The sequence below is a fragment of the Haemaphysalis longicornis genome, unplaced genomic scaffold (assembly GCF_048455015.1).
Source record: "Haemaphysalis longicornis isolate Haplotype H1 unplaced genomic scaffold, Haemaphysalis longicornis Haplotype H1 scaffold_7, whole genome shotgun sequence".
Classification (NCBI taxonomy): Eukaryota; Metazoa; Arthropoda; class Arachnida; order Ixodida; family Ixodidae; genus Haemaphysalis; species Haemaphysalis longicornis.
The window spans coordinates 73,948,986-73,973,850 of NW_027526422.1; the positions used below are offsets into that span (position 1 = coordinate 73,948,986).

At 48.9% G+C, this 24,865-nt stretch overlaps 1 protein-coding gene across 1 annotated transcript; it reads right to left on the reverse strand.

Moving 5' to 3' along the window:
- Positions 1-2,653: 2,653 nt before the first annotated feature.
- Positions 2,654-24,821, reverse strand: LOC144144477 (phospholipid-transporting ATPase ABCA3-like). Its single transcript, XM_077675936.1, has 7 exons — positions 24,686-24,821; positions 23,172-23,348; positions 21,287-21,445; positions 18,970-19,151; positions 12,068-12,241; positions 6,706-6,928; positions 2,654-3,673 (listed from the first exon to the last, which is right to left on the reverse strand). Exons 1-7 carry the CDS (start codon positions 24,701-24,703, stop codon positions 3,398-3,400), a joined length of 1,209 nt encoding a protein of 402 aa, XP_077532062.1. The 5' UTR covers positions 24,704-24,821; the 3' UTR covers positions 2,654-3,397.
- Between the last annotated feature and the right edge of the window lie 44 nt (positions 24,822-24,865).

Here is a 24,865-nt window from a genome sequence, read left to right on the forward strand (position 1 = left end):
CAAAACTGCTTGTTCTACTTACTCAAGAGTAACATTTGAAAGCAAACGAAAATATAAAGCGCAAATGCGGTCTTACACCCCTGTTACGCAAATTACCCTTTGTACGTTTTCCCCTAGATCCCCGTTCAAGGGAAATTGTGGGCAGTGTCCAATATCGTGTTGGTCAGCCTTCATAACAACAGTGCTTCTCGTAAACCGAGTCTTGTACACGCCGCTTCGCAAGTAACCATTCACAATTATGACTGAATACAGCTGCAGCCTAAAAATATCATTGAAAGATTACTATATAGTAATGGTAACTTCCCACGCTACTTTTCATTCAAATGCTATTATACGCATGTAGCGTGGTATGAATAGTGAGGCCTCCTGTAAATAAGGTCGGAAGTATACGCCCACGTATTGGGACCAGGCGGCTGTTGTATGGCACCACCGTTGTTTCAGCGAAGAGCGCCGTCCGCGGCAAACCGCTCGTCAGTGGAATGCCGGTGGCGGTTAGCGCAGCCTTATTGAGCATGGTTTTCTGTCGTTCTACTGCGGTGCGGCTTGCAAAGCGTAGGTGACCACAAGCACTTTTTTCAGATCGGTAAACCTTGAGCGTAGAGGTGACCCCTACGATTCATGTCATGTGTGTGATATACGCCCATACTCAATAATTACAAATAGCAGACGACGCTCAATACGTCGAGCTGGAAGTGCAGGTCCGTTCCTCATGCAAATTTTTAATGCCTGCATTCACTTTGACGTATTGAGGAATATATTGCATCTAAATGCTCCTACAAAGCCGTGTGTGCAGCCGACCCAAGGATTCTGCGGCGCTGGCCTTTGGCAGTTGATGACGAAACGATGCCGTGCACAAGCGAAATACAAGCTTGGGGGGTGCCTTCTAAAATCCCAAAACTGATATTGAGATGGATGGCGCTTCCGTAACTTAATTACGTTTAGTTTCACAGAAATACGCTTACTACATTAAGCGGGAATCATTTACAGAATACCACATAATAGTAGAACATTATTTTGTGTCGTGGAAAAGCATTGGTTTACAAGAATTGCAATGGTTGCTGGCTAGTTGGTCGTATCCAGCGGCCTCAAACCTGGAAAATTATGCGTTGGCGCCACTTTGACAAGTGCGTTGTGTAGAGCAATTGCACAGCAATGAGACACACATGAGCGCATGAAGTTGTTCTGTCCCATGGAGAGTGCCAGTGCACAGCTGTGCATGCCACTCGCCGCACATAATTTGCTCGTGTAAAAAATTGCCTCCAATCCACGCTGTGAAGGTGATTGGAGAGCAAAGCTTTAAACGACACTCACAACTGCCTATGCGACGTCACTTGAATTCACACGCGTGGCTCTACAAAGAGGGGAACCAGAGATTTTGCCAGCAGTTACCTGAAATTCGAGGGGGCGGCGTCGCGAACGCAGCAGCAGCGTCGGCCACGGCCGGGCTAAAACGGGGGACGCCACCGCTGTAGCCCGGCCGTGAGTCGGAAATTAGAAAAAAAAAAACGGAGAGGAGCTTCTTTCCAAGGGTGATATAGCGGAATCTAGCTGTCCTGATGTGCCAGGTTGGGGCTACACCACCGTGCGACACAAGCGCAGACACCGAAACAATTCGGCATGCGATAATCGCTATTGGTCAGAACCTCTAATAAAATACAACCGAATTGGTATTCATCAATTTAGGAAACTGAGTCCCATTCGTGGCAAGCAGTGCGAAAAAGCATTTCTCTAGCGGCCACGTGACTGTATGCGCTCTGTACATTGCTTTCCCGTCCTGCAAAGCAATTCTTAGCATATGTTTGCCGTACAACCACTAAATTCTGTCGGGTGCGGTTCACCCTGCAGGTGCTCTCGAACAAGTTAATCAAGCCGTGCGAGGCACCGTGCAATGGACGCGAAGCTGCACCAAAACTGGCCAAAAATAACCGTCGCTGAAGTATACGACTCAGCCGTACCGCCGCCACCGCCGCAGGCGACCTGGCACTTCCGCGCGGGGAACGCTGGGTAAATTCGTCGCGCCATCTCTAGTGTGGTCCGTGAGTGAAACCCTCCGGTCTCCCTCCTCCCGCCGCCACTAGAATGCTTTCCTTTAAAAGTGCCAGGTCATAAATATTGCCTCCAAACACATATCATGGGTAATGGGGTGTTCCGGGAATTGTCAACGCGCATGCCATAACACCGCACAAGCACGCCTGGTAAATATATATGTAGGGTCTTTAACGTGTTTTGGCGACGGCGGCGGCATCGAACCGTCTAACAGAACAACACGCTGGCAATTTTCGCCCAGCTGAATGCATCCAGTTACCAAAGCTCCCCAGTCAGAAGTTCCAAATTGCGACAAAGTTAAAATGTGTACCATCAGGGTTAACTTTAGCTGTTACCATAAGCGCAGAAAAGGTAGTACCCAAAGCTTACGGTTCCCTCTGTTTGGGAGGGCGATGTGAGCAGAGAAACCTACGTTTCTTACGATTTCTGTCGTACGCTAAAAACCCTGCGTGGCACAACTTTCGGCCAGTAACTTCAGAACGTCCTCCTACTGCCTTGTTGGATGGCGATGCCCAAAAGTAGCTTCTCGATGGTTTGCAGACGACGATGGCCGAGGAATGAGAGACAATGGTGACAATAGGATTTTTATTGACAGCAAAAAGACGAATCAAAACACTGGATTTGCAAAGCAAATTTGTAGGATGAGCGAAACAAATGTAGCAACGTAAATCCCGATAGCACAAGTGGCGTCGATTGTTGTCAACAAGTTTTTCGGTGGCGTCACATCACCTGCTACGTCGATCTAGCCTACTCCCAAAAATGGACCTTGCGCTCTCATTTTTTTACATGCAACTAGTTCCGAAGTTTTAGGACTTCCATGCGAAGATGTCATTCTAATCGATAGGTGGGATTTTCAAACCATTGTTAGCGTGTCCGCACTGTGGATGCCGAAATATTAGCGAAAACCGGTCATAGAACATCGCTAACAGACGATAGAAATACCATAACATTGGAATGTTCAGAATTTCAGTGATGAAAATTACGCAAAATTACCAAGACATTGGCGTTTTCGGAATGTGCAAGAAATCGTTCGTATTTTCTCAAAGTGTTTGTGAAAGTTAAAAATAAAACATGGAAGTGGAACTCCATGAAAAATTACTACTAAACCAGCGTGAGGAGATAATCGAAATTCCTTAATGCCTTCAGGTACCAGAGCGGATATATTCACGCCCAGCTCCTCACAACGTCACCAGCCAACACAGCCTCACAAAAAAGAACCCAAAGGACTATGTCACTCCTTGCATCAACGTCACAAACGAACCCAAAAGACTAAGTAGCTCCTTACAAACACGAAAACATTAGTCGTTACATACACGTCAATCTGATTTTTTTCCCTTTCCGCCAACTATGTTTACACGCCTAGCGAGTGCGCCGTCGAAGGCGACAGCCCAGCAGGTGGGGCATGGTCCGATCCTACGTGCGCCCCCGTGTCCCGCGAGCCCTCCTCTCCCCCGACGGAGCTCAACAGGACGGGCTTCTTTTGGGCCGCCGTCATGAAGACCTGCTGCGGCGATGTGTCTTCCACGAAGTAGTCCCGGAACTTGAAGCGCCGCTTCAGCCGCGCCATCCGTTCGAAGACGTCGCTCCAGAGCAGTTTTTCTCCCGAAATGCGGTACTCCAAAGTACCCTGCATCGCGTAAGGTGGAAGTTTCACCTAATGGCAAAAGGCTGTTTCGTTGTACTCATTTACACATTCCAGGAATGCATGGAAGCCTGACTCGTACCAAAAGCACGAAACTAAACGAAAAGCTGGATCTGTTCCCATGTCGAAGGAATCGGCAGGAGTGTATGTTATCAGGAAAGATTGCGAGTGTTTGAAAGGCAGGCATGTGCCCATGCACAACTGAAACATATTAATTGTGACCCTTCTCTTAAAGAGGTGCTATCTACACTAAGAACTGTCCCTTGTTTGCTGCCTACTCCCGAGCCACTAGGATGTGAGAAGCTGTTTGTAATGATTATGATGATGGTAATTACGATCGCGATGAATGACTACATACGGATGCCTGCGGAAAATCTTCCCCTGGTACGGGGTACACATGAAACTTCTTGATACAATAAATTCCCGGTGACACTCGAAAAAGAGGTTGGCAACGTCACGTAAACATGATAAGCAGCGCTGCATGTGTGGGGTTCCTTTACTGAATTCAAAGCATGTTTGCACCTTTGCACAGTAATTCGGTTACAAACTGTGGCTTCTCCAGTGTGCTTACTGGCGTTGAAAGACGTTTAATCACTTAGCGATCTCCAATGTGTTCGTGTCGTTGGCGTTTGGTGGCCGTCTTCAGGATTATTTGAGGGAGGTAAAATATCCCATGAAAAAGATCATTAGAGAATGATCACTTATGACCGCCAGTATGCGTCAATTGGCTTTGCTGATGGGTTACTTAGCAAGACGGCTTTGTGATAAAACTGAAACGCCTTATATTTACGCTCGCACCAAATTTGATTTGTGTCTTTCCAAACACTGATCCGCAGCTTTGGTAAAGTGACACTAAAAGCCGAATGACCGTTATAACGGGAACATCACACCTTTCTTACTCTCTCGGCTTTTGTTCAGTACAGAGCTGTGCCTTGTTTTCTGAGAAATAAATACTGAAGCTGATATTTCTCCCTTCCGTTATTCTGTTTTCGTGACGCCTAAGAGCACCTGCCAAGAGCAGTCCGATACCTAAGTTTTACCCGATCGTCAATATGTTCCTCAGTGCCTGTTCTCATTGGCTTTCGCTGGAAGCCAATTAAAAAGGTCTTGTTCTTGCGCAACATCGGTATGGCAGTGGCACAAGTTGTTCATGAAGCGCTGCACCCAATGGGCGAGGATTGATGACAAAGGTTTCCAAGCCGAAGCTGCCACCTGGGGGCAGGTTTGCGAAAGACATGCGCAACTGCCCAATACCGGTGTCAGGCATCTCGCTTTAAGCAGACTGCGCTAATTAGCTCTAAACTTCCCACTGGATGCTGCATATACCCTCGTGTAATTGGTGCGGTAGGCCCTCGTGTTGACCAGCCGGGAAGCATCGTTTGACAGCGCTTGTACGCAAGACGAGAAACTGCAAGGGAAACAAACCTAAGTACGCCTACCGCCTCGGCTGAGGAGCTCTATAATGTTTTCTTGCTGAGGTTTCCCTTTACCTTGACATGGCCCTTCTTCCCAAGCAGAAAACACCTAGGAGAGTTCCACCAATCTTTGTATCGTTTGTGAAGCCACAATGTGCCGGAACGTGTACGGACCAATTTCTCACTTTCTGGTGGTAAACACTTTCAATCGCTTGTCGTATACAGTGTAAAATCTTGCTGCTTGCCTGCCCCAACCCTGCATGCTGAAACCGTCTTGTTGCCGATTCGGTGTTGCTATCACGCGGAGTCGTCGTCCGGTTCCAATCTATAGCTGAGGCAGAAAACATCTGGTGCAGATGATTTATTTCTTCTTCACCAAAGAACCCAATACAGTGTAACCCCGTTTATACGTTCTTCACCGAACTGGGAAAAACAAAACGTAACCAGGAAAACGCAACAGTGAGGAAACCTTCCAAAATGATCGACTTGCAACTGTGCTTTTCTGCAACTTTGGATTTCGAACCTTAAAAAACTCGAGAATGGAGTTTTGCCACTTTTTGCGATCGCTAGAAAACACCACGCGTGGCAATGCAAGTTCCCTAGCAATTTCGACTCTCTTCCGCGCTGGCGGCTTGCCTGCTGCGTTTAGTACGTCACGCTTTTCCTGAAGGGTAAAGCGCCTCGCGTTTTCGCGACGCCATCAAGGTACGACAAGATTACGGTTGCAAATTCAACGGTGTTCTCAAAGCTTGACGCGCACGATGACGATGGGAGCGCGTGCTGTTCTTGCGGTCGTGCTTTTATGGCAAACACGAACTTCCGGCATTCTGAAGGAAAACTACCATTGATTGCGCAGTGATGATGGTGATAGCTTAGAGTAACATAGGGCCATCTAGTGGTGACGAATTACACCGGCATGCGGCTTCGTGGTGTCAGTTCCGTGGCCTAGCCTGGCCAAGGCTCGTCCAACGTCAAAATGGCGGTCCAGGCATGTTGCCGTGCCGGGCTCGCAGTGTCACATTGCGACAAATGATCCGGGAACGTACTCTGAGCCACGGCATAACAGTGAGGATTTCAATACATGGGACTATGTGAGCTGCACCGGGACTAGGCCAAAACAACGTAGCAGCCGCTAAAACGCAGCACTTATGAACATAAGAGCGGGGTTCTACTACGTTTGTAGGTTCTACATTTGTAAGAGTGGGGTGTGAAGCGAGAATGGCGTAGTCATTGTTAAAGGATGAACTGAAGGGCTTGTTGGTACATCATATCGTTTGAAAACAGCGCGGAAGACGGGACTGAGCAAGATATGATGTACCAACAAGCCTTTCAACAGCGCTTTTGTCGTCTATTACTTGCTCAGTCCCGTCTTCCGCGCTGTTTTCAAACGGCAGTCATCGTTTTCGCTTCGTCCCACCAGCGTCTATCCCCCTGCCCTGCTTCTGCTTGTTAGTAAAGGGAAGTTGGTAATCCGTAGTGGCCTTTCCGCATGTTCAGTCTTCGATGGTGCTACATCTCACCACACACAGATACGCCCCACGCATGAGCGAGATACACGCGACGTGTTCTAATACGAGCCCGTGGTTCGTTGCATGCACGCACCTCGTAGTTCTGGGTAAGTTCGGCGTCCGGGAACTGCTGCCTGACGGCGTGCGCCAAGTTCCGCTGCTGCGCGTGCTCCTCGGGGCTGTCACGGCCGGTCCTGATGCTGATGGTGAGGCTCTTGCCCAGGAGGTTCTCTAGGCGCGACACGCTGCCCAGGCACTGGAGACGGCCCTCGGCCAAAATGGCGATGCGGTTGATGCCGGTCCAGACCTCAGAGATGCTGCATCAATCGGAAAATTAGTTACCAAGCTTTTGCTGATAGCTCGTCGTTGTGTCCTTTCGCGAAGTTGGTGAGGTCTACGTCTGGCCCAGCATGGCCCCCACTATCACACATCAGTGGAAGCAATTCCAATGACCACTGCTACGGTCAAACGTCAATGACGAACAGCCACGACCTATAACCTGGGCGGCTTCAGTTTCTTTCTAATGCTGAGTAGCTGCTTGTATTGCCTCGTTACCCTCCGTGCAACAACACCATTTTAAAAATGTTAAGTAGTCAACAAGCACATCCAGTTTTTAGATTAAGGAGTCGAAAAGTACCCAGACAAAAATTGCTACTATATTTGCCCATCAGATACTTAAAAAACTTTCTCAAAACATTCTGCTGTCTTTTGTGTCTTGGCTTTTTTCGACCGCTGGAATTACGTTATTACAGAGGTGTAGTCCTTCAGTTGCAGCAATGAATACTTTCAATAGCCACTTTAAAAAGAAAGCCACAAAAGCAAAGCATAAACGAAACGCGTAAGTGATGCAATGAGCAAATCGCATAGTGCCGCTCCGTTCTGACGATAAGTACTATATCTTTCGCTGTGCTCCCCGACGTAAACGAATAAGAAGTAAAAGCATTTATCGGGAGTTTTGCAGAGTCCCTTGAAATATGCGTGGTCGGTTTATCGCTACTCACCCAAGGAAAAGCCTGAGGATGCCCTTATACTTCATCCTTGCGGAAAAGCCAGTTCTGGTAAAAACCAGTTCCGGTACACCATTCCACAAGGCCCGAGTTCTGCCTACTCCAGAGTTTTCAGCTGCTTAAGTTATGAGTGGGGTGATCGTGGAGCGTCCAACACACCTCGAGTGAAACGGCGAAATCGCGCGCAGCATGCCTGGCATATCCAGCGAGCCGTATTGGGGCCACTTACGCTTATAAAATACCGCTTGTGATATTGTCCGCATGCAGCCCTGAAATCAATACTCATTTCCTAGCATCAACTAGATAACATCCGCACTACTTTCAAATCCCTAGCCTAGCTGTAGCCACGCCCGGTGCGGGGCGGTTCATTTTTCTCGGAGTTCTGTTCCTCCGCTGTATATTTTACTACGTCGGTTGCGGATTGGCATAGTGCAGCTCTGCGCAAGCCAAACCAAGCAAAGGGGTTCATTGTAGTGATCGGAACGCGCCGTGCTCCCGCTTATCAAATATTGCTTATGTTTATGGCTCAGGGCCCTATCCTCGATTGCACAAATTCACAGTGAACTGTGAATTTGCCGGAAGTCTTTTCTGATTGGCTTTCAGTTTTGGTCATGGGCTTTCGATTGACAAAGCGGTTGCGTGTGCTTTCGTCATTTTGGAGTTTCATGACGTTTACGGGCACCTGTTTCAAAGTTTGCCTGATTTCTCTTCACTGAAAGCGCATGGCCGGCAATGAAAAACTAGACTACTTGGAGCGGACATGACAGTGTACGGCTGTCTTGGTTATTCAACAACAATACGGCTTGTATATCGCGCCCTCTCTGTGATTGGCTGAGAAGGCATGACGTAATTTAAGAAAGTTTACGTCACACATTGGCACCTTAATCCTGCGTAAAAGGGGCGTAATGTTGTGCAACTGATTGAAAATTGTGGCTGCTCTCGCCGTCAAACAGGGCAAGAAATTTCCCCGGCATTCGGCGCTGTGAAAAACCCGTGAATTTGCAGCTGCCGCAGTTTCGTATGACGCGCGACTTCGACCATGTTTTCTACCGAAAGAAATAATATATTTGAATGTTTCGAAGTCACCGAGCACGGAGCCTACAAATAACGTGCCGTACTTTGCTTGCCAATAAAATATTATTTCATTGTTAATGTTTGGCAATAATATAATTATTTGTTTGGTGTAACAGCAACGCAAGAGCGCAGTACAAACATCTTCATGACAAAGGGAACTGAATGCATGGCATTTGTCCACACTCCTAGTAAGATGCTGAGTCACATGATCGAAATCAAGAGAAAAATAACAAAGAAAAGTGACTGTTTTAATTATTCCGGCGCTGATTGAAGTCGAGCTTGACGAATGAGTGAATTGGCGACATCGGTAAGCGACATCAGTACCTCATACATGCGATAATCGCGACGTGGTCGTGACCTTGCTCCGTGGTAGCGACCGTCTTTTTCTGTGCTCACACCATAAACTTCTACCAGGGCAGCAGCGCGGCTGTGGTGGCAGCCGGGGAGGTGATAACGCGATGCAGCTTGCATTGAAGCGGAGAGCTCAACTATGTTATTCAGAGCGATTGAAAGAAAGAGATACGATAAAAAGATTTTGCGATGTTCTTTAGCTCAAACACTCCCTTTCGCTCGCTTAAGGATCAGCGTTACTCGATCGCCTGGTGGTGTTGACGCCAATTTTGAGATGCAGAAATTTGTTTTTCTTGCCAGATCCAGCTACAGTCTTAATTTTTTAATACATGCGAAGGGTTATAACTTTATGCGCAACGTTTGATACCTTGGTTTTGATCTCTATGAGTGAAGCGTGAAGTTACACTGTATGTCAGCTATACGTGCATCCCGTGACTGATTGCTTACGTTGTGCTTACGCAAAAAAACGCGGCGAATTCACTGTGAATTCGTTCAGTCGAGAATACGGCCTTTGGTTGAGTGTGTACGACGGCGGGCGCTTATCAAAAATCGCCCCAGTTCAGCGCGTCAAGAGTGTGTTTGAGCATTGGCGTGTGCGTTTTAGGCGTTTAAATTATTTCATTTGTCATCGACTGTTTACATGATCTATGAAGAAGACTCCCGCGGGAAAATCGTGTCGTCTTGGCCGCTCCTATCGGCTCGGGCAACAGTGAACCCCAGGTAGGACTGAACACTTCCGCGCCTGTGGCACCACAGGCTCACGGGGGCCTGGCGCGACTATTTTTACTCGGTGCTAAGTTCATGACGCTGCTAGCGGGCATCAAATGACGACTTCGTGGCTACGACAATACGTCATCGACAAAGTCGATGCCATGGATGGGTGTGGCTTCGGTTGCTACGCCCCGCCCACGAATGAGCTGAGTGTGTTAGATTAACATTAGAACTCTGAAAACTGGGGAATAGTTTTACACGGCCGAGTAAAACTTGGCACGCTCGTGGCGGCCGTTGCTGCGGCGTTGACTATTGTTATGGTCTCCCTAGAATGCATATTTTTACCCCAACATGTATTTTAAATAAAGGAGCGGTTTCGGGCTTGTTTTGATTTCTAGAAAGTGCTGTGCAATGTATGTGCAGTCATCTGGCGACAGAGCCCCGTTCGCGATGACTTAGAGGCGGCTTTCGCTCCATGATTACCGAAGGTCAAGTGTTGCGGGCTCTGCGGTTTTACGAGATGGGCAGCTTATACGGAGGCGTTGGTAGAGACCGCACGATCGGCCTCCACCAGTTGACAGCCAGCCGTTGTGTGCGCAATATAATCTCTGGGGGCGTGCTTCCCTGACCTCGCTTTTCTTTTAGGTGGTTTCGGGGCGTTGCTTCTGCAGGTTATACCGCGCGTCTATTCGTCTGCAGCTGAAGCGCCCGTTTCAGTTATCGTCTGCTCTCAAAACAGTTTCAAACGAGGCGTAGCATGACGGTACGTTCCGTATATTGTCAGCGCGGCAGGCAGTTTCCCTCTCGGCGTTGCGTGACGCACATCTCTAGTGAAAACGTTACTGGCACGATAGCTTATACGAATATACGCATCCAACGAATGACGCGTGTCTATAGTCAGAGGCGATCTCTACAGATTTCAACAGCTTTTGTTCAGCTTCACCGTCGTATGGCAGAAAGCAGAGCATTTAAAGCCCGTAACAGGGAGAACTAAAAATTAAGTAACCGCGTTACACCAGATGGAGGGTAAGCGGGAGTGGGAAGGGCACGAAGGAAGAAGGGGATTGAACTCTAAAAAAACGACTGCGGAGGACGTCGTCGAACAATATCGGTGAAGGGCAAAAGAAAGCAAAGCAAACAAATCTGAAAAGTTGTTGCTATTCCTTTCTTCGTAGCACACGACCCCTTGTGGGATTGGCCTGCAATTGGGAGCTTTGATGGTTTAATGTGCTTGCTTCGCAAAATTCCTGGAACTGAATTTGAAACTTTATTAGCTGTAGAATAGTGCGTGCAGCGTGACGCCGGAACTCGATGTCCTGGAAGTAGGACATGTGCACGCCACCCTCGCACAACCCCGATTCTAGAGAGGCTGCGGCGTGTTCGAGTCTGCTTGCTGACCTAACTCACATAAAAGACGAACAAATCAAAGCAGAATCTTACGCAAACACGTCATTGCAGAAAACAAGTAATCCACTCCAAAAAACAAAGAAACAAAAGCTAGGAAATGGCGCAAGCACAATGTATCAGAAAAGAAGTTGCTAATGTGTACAATCAGGTAAGAAAACCACGTAAGAAGATCTGCGTGCCCCGACGAAATTTTGCATCCAAAAGCGGAGGGTTTCGATAACTTTATACGAGCAACAACTGTTTTGAATGTGGCCCATCTTCCATCACCCGCTTTTTTTTTGCTAGTCGAACATAGTCACGTGATTGCATGGTCTACCACCGATGGCAGAAACTCCTTAGGACGAAAAATTTGAAACAAAAAGCTCATATGAACGCCTAGAAATAATAAGTGAACTTTGTAGCGAAATGCAGATTAATACCTTAAATGGGCAATAAAATAAAGTAGCTGGATTTGCTTGCCCCACTAGCCATTGGCGCAACCATGGAGCGCGAGAACGCACTGAAAGATGCCCGACGCCCTAGTCGCGCATCCTGGGAGCGCGCTGCCATGGACCGGAATCATCAGCCAATTGTATGATTTTTAACCGCGCCTCGAAATATCGTGAGCTTATTATTATCCCCAAAGCTCCACCTCGCCCGAGCTTCGCTGAAACTCGGGCCTTCTAGAATAACATCCCGGTGTTTTGTTGTGGAAGTACCGCCATCCAGAAGTGGGCCCAGCCAGAAGCAGAACCATATACAGGGAGCAATGCCGCTACCATCAGCAGCAAGCGACAGAAGAGAAAGAACGCTCGAGCAAGCGCTTGGCGTCAGGGATTCTGGGCTGCAGCTTCGAATTTTAAAACTATTAAACCTTCTTCATAACCTTCACCGTTCGAAGCCAATAGGGCCACTACCCAAGCATACCTGTGGGTGGTGATCAGGAGGGACATGTTTCGCTCCTTCTGGATCTCGCCCAGGTATTTGGCGATGCGGCGCCTCGAGGTCGTGCCCATGCTCGCGTACGGGTCGTCCAGGAGCACCACGGAGGGCAGCCCGAGCATGGCTACGCAGACGGACAGCTTCCGCTTGCTGCCGAAGCTGTGAGAAGGAGCGAAACGCAGTTGAATAGAACACGCGTGCATGACGCGGCAGCTGCGAGTGCCAAGGTACAACACAGGGCGATCAAGCGCCCACGCCGCCTGCCGAAAAGTCAAGCATGCAAGCAGAGAAGCGATGGTGCGTTCCCAGCGTTCGCATACCCGCATGCCTCTCTCGTTCTCTCCCAGCGAACAAGGGTCTAGGTGTCGTGCTAGAGTTAGGTATGCAATTTCAGCTAGTGCTGAGTCGATTCGATGCGCACCCAAGCGAGCCCACCCTCAGAAGATATTTGAATTTTTCAACCGATGCTTGTCAAGGAAAGCTCGCCCTTGTAGAATTCAGTCCTCTACTCGCAAGTGGCGTGGCTTGAACAATAACTAACGGCACACTCAGGCAAAAGGGAGCAAGACCTTGGAAAAGAGCCTAGAAATGCATTATATGGGTATACCAAGTACGCCTAGTTGGACTCTGTGCTCGGTGCACGAGTATTCCCCGCACCTTGCCTCCGGATCCAAGCGGGTACAGCCAGCATTTATTGGAGGTCGAATGCTTCGTGGCCACTGCAGCTGAGGCAACTGCGTGCTTACCGAGGTCGTACGACCACGAAGCTCTGATAGGCATGCCTATGTTTCAAAAATGCTGCACTCGACCTTCCACTAGACTACTTCTTTAAGGTTCCAGTGCGAAACCATCGTTATCGTGTGCCTGAAGTCACCAGGATCCTGTGCACACCTAGAATTCGTACGTGAGCGCACTCCTGTTTTCACAGGCGTACTTCTGTTGAAGCGGTGGCGCCCTGATTGACCTAACTTAGGGCCTAGTACGAGTACCCGCCGAGCGACGATGGCAAGCTCGGTCATGTCGTCGGCTCAATCCCAAAGTGATCAGCTTGAAGATCCAATTAAGAGATAAAGACGCCATGCAATGCCATCCCAATGGGGAAGGAGGCCCAACCGAAAGCATACACTGACGAAGGCTCGATCTTCCACATAGGACGGGCTCAGAGACGTAAAGCTAATGTGTGCGGCACTAACACCCAAAGCCTCACCCCTGCGCGCCTGGCACTGGAGCCAAGCGTTAATAACAAAAAGCCTAAGCCACAACTATTACTGAAAGATTTGGTATCAGACCTTAGGAAGTCCTAGCTTTTGCCAAGATTCGCCCCGCCCTGCTATGCAGAGCGAGTTTTTGAGAAGCACGGCTTATCTGGCCACATACGGATTCGAGTAGAAGAAACCCAGAACATTTTAACTGTGAGCACCACTCATCAGCACGCTGACCGAGCCCTTAACAGAATCCGAGAGCTAACTACTCGGGGTCGAATATAACCCATCAATCTCTACGTGCTCGCTCCACACGACTCAGCCAAGGGTGTGATCTATGACATTCCCAGCCACTACACGATGGAGCAAGTATCAGATGACCTATGGCTTCCGGGGTTCGAGTTCCATGCCGGCACCTCGGCACCACCGGGTCTAGATCACTTTCCTGGGGCCTAAAGTGCCATTCAACGTTTACTAGAAGGGAGTTGAAGTTCAGTGCTATCTCTATAAAACACGGTGTCATGCTGCTGCGGTTGCCAAACCATGGGTAATTGATCTGACGTGTTTCCTAATCTGGACGTTCGCAGCTGTCAGTCTTGCGGAGGGCAGAATCCCAAACCAGGACATCCGTGTAGCCTGTACTGTGCCTAGTGCAAAGGGGACCATTTGACAGCCACCAAGAGGTGTCCCAAGTGGTTTTGTGAGCCGTAAATTCTGCGACGCAATGTGCTAGGTTTCGCACTCCCACTCCAGATCCTTGCGTCGCAGAATGTACAGCTCACAGAACCGCTTGGGAGAAACCTAGCGGCGGTACTCTACGACCAAGTCGAGACCTTCCCGAAGCACATATCGGAGACGTTCGAGCAACTCTGCATGTGTGGACGACAGCGTGTGGCACTGTTCCCGCCCAAAAACATGGAGGGGTGGTGGAGAAACGAAGAAGCCTGCGTCGTGATCTACCTCCTGGAATCCGCGGGAGGCAGCAACTGTTCGTGCTACAAAATCACCGCCACCGTCCTGGCCCAAGCTCATCCAGGGGAACCAAGGTGACAGCAAAAACGGCAGGGGAAACAGTTGTGAAAATAAGGTAAGCTGGGTAGAAACGGTCCCTCAACATAACAGAAATGAGAAAAATACAACACAAAAGGACAAACACGATATTGTGTTTGTTTCTGAAAGTACACTTTAAAGGCAGGAGCTTTGTAGAATCAAACAGCTATTACAACAAGTCCCTGGAGAGAATGCTTAACTCAAGGAAGATATGCCTAACACCGCTAGCGCACCAGAAGCAAACGAGAAAAAACAGAGGAGTGCCAACAATTGGCCCTTACTTGCAGACAAACCAGAGCGGATGCCTCGACTAGTTAAATACCACAGCAGAGTTCACAGAAATGAAGGTTGCAACTGAAACGACGGACCAGAAGCCGCTTCCAACGAAAAACAAACAAGATCAAGGAACCGTTCAGCGAACACTGCTTGGAAGCACTATAAACTAGAGCTGACGAAAATCTCAAGCATGCCCTTGAAACGTTTGGTACGAGCCTTGGCGAGAAATTAGGCAATCAACTAAGCAGTTGAAGCTATGGATATTTGAATATCTGGTATCTAGCTTAACAGAGACGCTGCAGAGCACTCATTGACGGGCTAGCCAGTTGAGTTATAGCGCTAGAAAGAATCGTTACCTGCACAGTCGAGCGCAGGTATTATCCCCATCAAGACGCAGAAACTAAGCTCACCCGTCATCAGTCGAAATCCCTCAAACAGCTTAAACGTCAGTAGGAACTACGACTCTCCACACGGACAGGAATAACAACAGCTTCAACATTATTGAGGGCTACACGGCGTGGTAGTGGAACGGCAGGGGATATCGTCGGAGGAGGCAACATCCAGAAGCACATTGCAAACCATTCGTAGCCAAAATGCCTGATGTTATGGCACTGCAGGAAATGGGATGCTTAGCCAAATTATTAAATTGTAAACCTTCCTCATCAAATACGGGTGACGAAAGCAAGGACAAACCCGCAGTCTGCACGCTGACCAGGAGAAACCTTCTGGTAATACAACATGACGTCGGAATCCCAAAAATTGACTATGTGCTTAAACATTTTTCCCACTAGAAACACGCAAAAGGAAAATATTTTTTTCTGCTAACCGTCTGACAAAAGCCCAATTTTGAAACCCTTTTCCGGAAGGCAAAAGACATCGGAAAAAGGCAACCCCTAGTAATAGAGGGTGATTTTATCGCCACGTGCACGGCTTGGGGACACACCACAGACATACCCAGGGGTAAACAACTCCGGGAAACCACCCAGCGAGAAAGACTCATAACTGATCCCGCTCTTCCCCACGCGTATGCCAACATCATCAGTACGGAAACCACTCCGGATCTCGCTTTTATGAAGTACTCATCTCAGGTCACCTGGAACAACACCCAGAAAAATATGGGGAGCGACCATCTCATATCCATCCAAATCAGTGCAGGCCCAGCTAAACCCAAAGGACACACAATCAAGGTTGTCGAATGGCGCAACTTTAAAGCCCTGAGACTTGCTGAGTGACCACACTGGTGGTATGCTGGACATAACCGACAGCGACACATGGTCAGCACAGCTGAAGACGCACGTTGAGAAATGTACGAAAACCATACCAGAGGAGGCACGTTTGACGACAGCTGATTCTCGTACTTCACATTCGAGAAGCCAAATAGTGATTAGAGAAAGAACTTCAGAAACAAAAACACAACCGCACCCTGAGAAGACGAATAGCTAAAATAAACAGCGAAAAAGAATACGCCAACCGACTCTCGCGGCAGCAATAGCACGAAACGTGCAAATGCATGGACGTCCAGATCGGGCTCCGCAAAACACGGAACATTCTCCGATGCCTTATGAATCCAGTGCCGGGTAAAACCCTGCAAAAAATAAACTTGAACGGAATTGTCAAAGTGTACAACGGGACAAATGCCGAGCTCATACCAAAAATCACACAAGTACGTCGGTGCCGATCCCCCGGTCACGATCCCGGACAAATCCGGACCATAGAATCTCTTTATTGACAGACTAATCACCATCGAGGAACTCCGTGCGGTTGTTCAAAAGCTGCGGACGAAGTCGACACAGGGGCTCGACGGCATTTCCAACAATGCACATAGAAACGTCGACTAGCCTTCCGTCACTGCGCTAGCCTAATTCATAAACGAGTGCAGGTTGAGAGGTACACTTTCTAAAATCTGGAAGACTGCAAAAATAGTAATGGTAAGAAAACCCAGAAAACGCTTCACATTTACAACTTAAGATCAATCTCTAATATCTTGTATTGCCGAACTCCTCGAACACGTCGTGTTAGCAACTGTTGGACGGCAACGATCTATACCCGCACACATGACATGGTTCACAACAGAGGTTTTGGCCCAGGACAATATGTTAAAAGTGAGGCATCAAATATTCGACGGAGACAAACTTTATCCTTTGGACACAAGAGCAATCTTATGTCTTGACCTCACCTAGGCTTTTTATAACGCCGGAAACGAAGCGATACTAAAGGGACTGGCTAAGATCGCCCCAAGAAAGTGAGTATACAACTACATCAGATACTCTTACAAGCAGGACTGCTTCCCTTTCATCGGCAGCCTTCAGTCGGGTGACCTTGCATGAGTCGAAAAGGTACCCCTCAAAGGTCTCTGCTCTTCCCTTTCGTTTTCAACGTCTCACTTCGAGGCCTGTCAGAAGAGACTAAGCAACAACAAAGGCATGCATTCACCGCAGTCTGTACGCCGTCGTGTCAACTGCCTTAGTAGAGGCAGTTGACACGTTGGGAGAGTATGTTCGAAAACGAGGACTGGACTGCTCTCAGAAATCCGAGTTGCTCCACTACTGGCCTACCACTAAGGAATGGAAAAAAGACCCGTCGAATACCGACGTCTGCGCCAACAACCAGAAGATCCCAGTCGTAAACAGCATTACAATTCTCGGCTTATGACTGCAATCTAAGGGCCACAAGAAAGAGACAATCCATTTTGAGAAGAGCACTACCATGGGACTCATCTCCAGAGGGGCAAACAAGAATACACGTGTGAATGAAGACACACTCATACGGCTTGTACAAACCTGTGTAATTAGTGAAATCACTTACTGTATTCCTTTCCTGAAACTCCAAATGACGAGAAAATATAATGGCTTAATTAAAAAGGTTGATAAACAAGCGATAGGAGTTCCAGTTGCCACGCCCAACAAACGCTTTGAAGCACAACAAACAGCACAATTGGAACGCCTGTTTAGAAAAATGGGAAAACACATTCTGATGTCACTCGGAATCCCAAGCGGAAGCTCTCTCCAAAAGGAAGTTGACGTCCCACACAAATGGCGAAATTACATTCGCAACCCATCACTGCCAAAAAATATGCACCCAGGGCTAAACGTGGAACGAATTAAGACAGGCTAGAGCACTAACCCTTTACAAACGTTTCCAAAACTAGTGGGAGCATGGGAAGATTGTCTATGTTGCAGCTGCCAACTACAACGACGGCGCAGTCGTCAGTAATGATGGAATCACAATGGCGAGAGCATCCACCCCGGCCAAAGTTCCCACTCAGGGCGAGGAAATGGCCATAGCCCTTGCTATAAGTTTTACTGTAGGGACCACAATCAGAGCTTCAAAGTCCGCCATACTTCGTGCAAGGCAGGATCTCTCCAACAGCAGGGTCAGTGTTAGAGAAGACAACCAACCGAAGAAAAAATATTTTGATATGGACTCCGGCCCATTCTCGTCTACAGGGAAATGAATTGGCCCACGCAACCGCTTGAGCTTTTGCCAACTGAGCTGTGTTACCTACGACTACACCACAACCACGATCATCCCCACACCAGACTGATCAGGAAGGCCAAGAACAAGCACACATTAGATCACACACACAGGCTAGTCCCCTACAGGGATATAATACATCATCATAGGTTAGACGACGGAAATATCCACCAGCCTATCACAACATTTCCAGGAAAGAGGCAGTCGATCACGTGGCGATGGTTGCAGACAACACTTTTTCAAGACCTGTTTCTTCTTTTAACCGTTGCTATCCAGACCTTTACTCAACCCTCTGCACTTTGCGCAACAGCAGAGCAGACCTACAGCACATGATATGGTCCTGCCTTTAGGTACAAAAAATACAACCGACAACAATGGCAAGTCCGCAATGAATACACCATGAATATACATCAAGACTATAGAACAATGGGAGACTGTTCTGCTAAACGCCACACCAGGATGGCCGAAGCCGCCGCGATGATCCAAGGAATTCTGGGGGACGGCTGAGGCAGGGAGACCGTCCAAGTCGTCTACCCTTCAGAACCCCTCTTGGACATCAAATATAGTCCCACCCCGTGTATTTCTCTCTCTCTCTCTCTCTCTCTCTCTCTCTCTCTCTCTCTCTCTCTCTCTCTCTCTCTCTCTCTCTCTCTCTCTCTCTCTCTCTCTCTCTCTCTCTCTCTCTCTCTCTCTCTCTCTCTCGTTGTTCGATGTCGCCCCGCACATGCCAGAACCTACTCGGTTATTTTGAGCACACGATATAAGTAGTTCCCTCTATCCATCCTTAAACGGTATTAATGCGAAGTGACACAACCCGCAGCGGTCGCATGCAGTCCATTTTCTGTTGCCACAGCATGCTCACGGTAGCGGGTATCTCTAGCATACCTGTAGGTCCGCACAGCGCGGTCTCCCACGGCTTTGAGGCCGAAGATCTCCAGAACTGCGTCCAGATACTGCGGAGTGGGCGTGATGCCACGCAGCCGGCAGTAGAAGGTCACTGTCTCGACGCCAGTCAGGGTAGCCAGGAGACCGTCGCGTTGCGGGCAGTAGCCCAGGTAGCGCTTGAACTGGACGACCCGTCAACGCAACACTGTCAGCCTCAATGACGTGCCCTATATGACACCACCTCAAATTATTACGCGCGAGCATACGTGCTCCTGTCTTGAAGATTTGCATCGCGTGTGTATGAAGCCTGTCAAAGTAGAGCACTGCACGGGCCCGGGCCGGCCCGAAAGCCCGGGCCCGACCCGGCCCGCGGGCCGGGCCGGGCCACCCGAAGTCGATTTTCTGCGGGCCCGGGCCGGGCTCGGGCTCAATGCTGTGTGCTTGGGCCGGGTTCGGGCTTGAATTCATAGGCACGGCCGTTAATAGGCCCGACGTGAAGTGTAGAAAAGAGCTTAAAAATGAATATTCTTGGTTTATTTTTGCGCGCTTCTTGCTGTTAGTTGTACGCATTGTTTTAAAAACGTGTTTTGCTAGGTCTGATGACCACTATATATATACTGCAATTTTAATGACATTTCTTGTATTGCATCAAGATTTCATATTTTGGTGTATAACATACCAAAGATACGATTACAAGGAATACCCAAGAGGGGAAGGAATTAATTCAGATATCCTGGAGCTGTGCACCTATGTCTATGTATGTACACGTGTGTTTTAGATGCCGCACCAATCAAAATGCGGCTGCCGTGGCCGGGAATCAAACACGCATGCCAGAGAAACACCACCGCTTAACAACCACTGCAGGTGAAGTACTTCAACGCGCGTATATACTCGTTGATTCAAATGCGGATCAAAAATTTCAGCAATATCAACTTGTGGCCGAGACAACCACGTGAAGTTGCCAAGACTCTGGCAATCAAAGGTGGTGCCTCTCGTCTAAGAATACGAGCTATTATTACGCCGATGTGGTGTGAACTGCGGACGGTGAAAGCTAAACTACGTGCACTTTTAAACCCTTATTTTTTGCGTTCAGTTCATGACGTGCTTGTACAGACTAGATGATCCGTCTGATCGCCCGGAATATAATAAACAAACTTTCTTCAGCGTCAAAGACCGGGCCTGGTCACACGCGTGGGCCCTCCCTAGGCCAAAAAATAAATTACCGGGCCGGGCCGGGCCTGGGCTTGAGATGGCGGGCCCGGGCCGGGCTCGGGCCAGGCTCACTTATGAATTCCCGGGCCCGGACCGGGCTCGGGCTAGGGTTTACGGGCCCGGGTCGGGCTCGGGCTTCGCGAAGCGGGCTCGGGCCGGGCTCGGGCCTTAAAATCAGGCCCGTGCAGTGCTCTACAATAAAGTGCGAAGGCCATCGTAAAATGAACGCGCAGGTGCATCAAACCTCCGGCATACAGCGAAGAAGTAATGCTCCTAGGCGATTTCTCCCTCTGAGACTGTGGAGTCTCAATCAAGGTAATGAAGTGGGAAAGTGCCCTGCGTTAAAGAAAACGCGTTGCATCAAAACACCAAGCATGGTCGGAGTGCGGAAGCGAAAGTCATCGTCTGCTACCCTCCACAAATAACCATGTAGAGGATTGGGTTGGTGCGTTGCATATACACTAGGGTGCCCATGACAAGGGAGGGAAACGGACAGCCTCATGTTTGTCCAGTGGAATAAAGCTCGAGTCCTTCCAAATTTGATTAATCTAATTGGGTGAGAAGAATTAATCTAATTGGGTGAGGAACTCCTGGGACTGCGCCAAGCTTCGCTTGTCAGTTTCCTCCACAGAATGGACGAGCAATAAATTTTTCGTACTAATTTGGGATTACACTCTGATTTTTTAAAAAATCATTCTTTTTATAATTATCGAAACGTTAACCTTGCTCCGTGTCAGCAAAAAGAGACCATTCAGAAAAGGTTTACCCTATAACATCCATTCACTCCGTTCTAATACCTACCACAACCTACTCCTCAAAAAATAGTCTATTTTAAATTGCTCTTGCCAGAGTACGTCATACTATTATTTTAAAATTTGTTGCCACTGGCAATAAACTTTTATACCTCCTTTCAGGCCTGCTAATGCAACTGCGCCCAACTTGTGTTACTATGGGCTGCATCGAGCTTGCTTTGCTGTGTTTACTCCACGTTTACGAGATTAAACATGGAGGGAGAGAGAGAGAGAGAGAGAGAGAGAGAGAGAGAGAGAGAGAGAGAGAGAGAGAGAGAGAGAGAGAGAGAGAGTAACGTCACACAGCAACGCACATCGGCGGCCTGATTGACGAGCGAGAAGCCCTGTATGTAGGCGTCCCCCTGGTGCGGCACGATTTCGCCCGTGAGGATCCGGAACATGGTCGTCATGCCCGCTCCGTCTGCGCCCAGCAGTGCCAGCCGCTCTCCCTGGCGAAGACCGAAACTCAGGCCCTGGGGAGGGTGTACAGGGAAGGGGAACTCTTAAAACAGAGGGCGAGTGCCTATAACATCAGAGGAGGCACGTATCAGCTCTACAATATGGCCACGGTACACCAAACGAAGAAGCAAACGCAGCCAGCGAGTATGCTAGCATGGCGCCCATTCCAGCTGGGATTGCAACGTGAACGCTTGGCTTACTTAAAATGGCCCGTAATAGCGTTAACGAGCTCGATTATTTCAGTAAGACATGTTGCTGGGCGAGTTTGTTCCCGCCGCGTCCCGTCCCGTCCTTTTCACCGTCCGTGCCTTTCGCTGCGCTAAATCTTATTTCGATTATTTCCCCTGGTTGTCGCGGGGGGGTAGGAACCAGAAGGGTTCCTTGATGTACCGAGTCGGTAGTGGTGATTTTGGAGCACAAGGAGTCATTTTTGAGGATGAAGGAGGAGCACGTGTAATTCGGGGTGGGTATGGCGTGGTTGCTGATGAAAACGAGTAGCTTAATGATTTTTTTAACTATGAAAGATCCTGACAGACAACTATTTGTTGGAACAGTTTCCAGTGAAGCACACGGCTTCTGGCTGCAGCTGTATGCTTGGTAGGGATTACCTTGGGACCAGGGGATGGCTGGGTGACGTGAAACTTCAGGAACATTTGGTTCCGGCGGTACACCTGTTTTGCGTGCAAACCAAGGACCGCACTCGATCGACAGGTTAGTATAGATTACTGTCGGCCACAAAGCTAACGATCACGTTTGCGTATACGTTACCTAGAATGGTTCGGTTACCAGAGTACAAGTCCTCTTGTTTCAGTGACAGAAGATATCGGTTGAATAGTCAAAGAACACCGGTGAACAACCGCTACACGAGCGCTTTATGGTATACTAGACACTACTTGTCCACGCATCAGGGGCGAAGCCTCACAGTTCAACCCCATCCACGCCTACGACATAAATGCTATCGTTTTGGCACTTTGGGGTGCAGACACAAATGCAAAAACACGTTTTAATGTCTAAGGTAGAGAGGTCTGAAGAAGCACTGAGAAGGTGGCATTTGGGACCAGTTGATTAGAACTCTCCCCCTTACCACCACCCTTTCGGTCGCAAAATATCCACCTTAATCGCCTGTGCTCACGCAAGCCTCTTCCTCCTTGCTATAAATGTGGTAACGGGCCTTCTGAGCTCACCAACTTTTTCTCTGTCTATTCTTAGCGGTCGATTCCCCATAAATTCAAAAGAACGTCAAATGCAGGAACACAATGGTGCTAACACTTTCTGGTGGCAGCCCTGCGACTGCGAAGAACATGATGTGCTCTAAAAAATCGCCAAGAACATATTTCGAGAAGAGACTTCCAACGCTCGAAGACCGATACTCCGGGTCGGGTAAATCCGCATGGTTCCGCATAAGCTGAGCCTACGTTTATGGTCCAAGCCAAACAACTGCTTCAGAGAGACAGACACATTCGTAAAAGTGAACAGATTTCGGACCCCAGCTACACCTAATGAAACGTCGCCGCTTTTTAATCATAACATTGGGTTACTTTCAAACGCACATTACTAGTGCGATAAAGCTCCAGCTACTTCAGCTCACTCTGCAGGAAATGACTATTAAGCAAAAGCCTCATAGGACGGCAAGTTTCGGGAAGGCTGTAATGTAGCCAACACACCACCCCTTGGTTCACCTGCAGAACCAAACCTCCAGTTATGAGTGAAAAAACGACTTAAGCTGGGGCTTCTAAATACCTGTAGCACCGGGGTGCGTCCGTGGTAGCCGTGCGAGCGGTAGAGCCGGCACACCAGCATGGCCATGCTGCCCTTGTCGTGAGGCCCTTTCGTGGCCGCACGTTGCTGCCACACCAACCGGTCAACCAACTCGTCCTCGGCCGCCACTTCGCTGTCGTGGTGCTGCTGCTCGGCAAGCTGCGGATTTTGAAAAGGGACATGCTATGACTGCCACCATAGCGAAATCGCTTTTCCCCCTACAAAACTGCAACAGCAGCGATAACTTTTAGTGCGGAGCAACGGCTCGCCTTGTCGTAGCTCATCTGTTGTCACAGTATCTAGCCGCCGCTGTCACGGAATGTCACGCACCCAAGCAGAGGCCTCGAAAAGACTCTCGTTGGTCCCTCGATTTAGTCTTCCGGCCAAAAGTTACAAAATAGTTGAACAAGAGGCTTATATAGGCATAACCAATCGAGACCCCTGAAACCACTGGCACCGGTCATATATGTCCCAGTTATTTAGCGCAAAGGAAATTGAAGGTACATTATAGGCAAAATGTTTGTACTTAACCGGCAGTACCCGCGTCCATTTGGTTATGAATGCTCGTTAGGTTGGGTTTTAAGATAGTCAGAAAAAAAATTAACGAACATGGAGCAATGGGAGACCGCTTCGCTCAGCCCCGACCCGGAAGTGCAACTTCGGGTCGTCCGGATAACCGAGGCCGCAGCCAGAACCCAAGCAAGGGCTTCTGGCTCACGACTGAGGAAGAGGGGAGGAAGACGAGTAGAAGACACCCCCTCCCCGTCCGTCGCTTTGCTTTTTGACCCCACCACAGGCCCAATAAAAGTTTCTACTACTAACTGGCGCACCCACTAGTGGTACAATGCTGGAGGAGCAGCCGAGCTGGCAGCACCTCTCCCTTCGTCGGAGATGCGGCTGTTGCATCTCGCATGGATTTTCGATCTGGCCACTGAACGTTCTCCATGACTGGCACGCCCGAATCATTTTTTCCTCCGGCTTGCACTGCTTTGCCGAAGTGGACCGCGTTCGCATGCGCTAGAAACCGCGGAAACCAGCTTCGCAAGCTCAGCGTCTTTGCTCCCCACTTCAGGCACGAACGCACTAGAACTGGCAAGAAGTCACGCCACGAACGCTGGACGGAGTGTTCTCGAAGGTTGAGCTGTCCGACTCCATGCGATCACGGGGCGCACGCTCCCATGCGCTCGGCATTTTTATTTGTATTTTTACGACCCCCTCACGTGGCGTAACCACTCATGCAAACCTAGCCGACACCGGGTGCTCCTCACAAGGCGTACACTCACGTGAGCTCGGTCTTTTTTCTTGGTATATTTTTCTGGTACCGCTATAAAGTGCAACTAAAATCTTATACAGCTGTACTGCTAAAAAAGTTGCTGCGGAAGAAAAAAACGACCCGATCAAATGGGGCGGAAATGCTCCAGCACGTGCGATATAAAAGCAAGCACAAAAAATTGCCTGACGACTACGATACTTCCTAATGCGAGATTTCTGTTCACCGCGAACTGCAGTCTCATCGGTGAAGGCGCGTAGCTTCTGTGTCTCAGGAAGTGATCCCGTGGTTAGCGAACGCGCGGCGGCGCAATCTACTCTGCCACGTGGGCAGCTCCGAGCATGTTTAAATCACGTGTAAACCTCCCGCGCAAACGTCACACGGTTCGGATGAGCCACGCAACGAG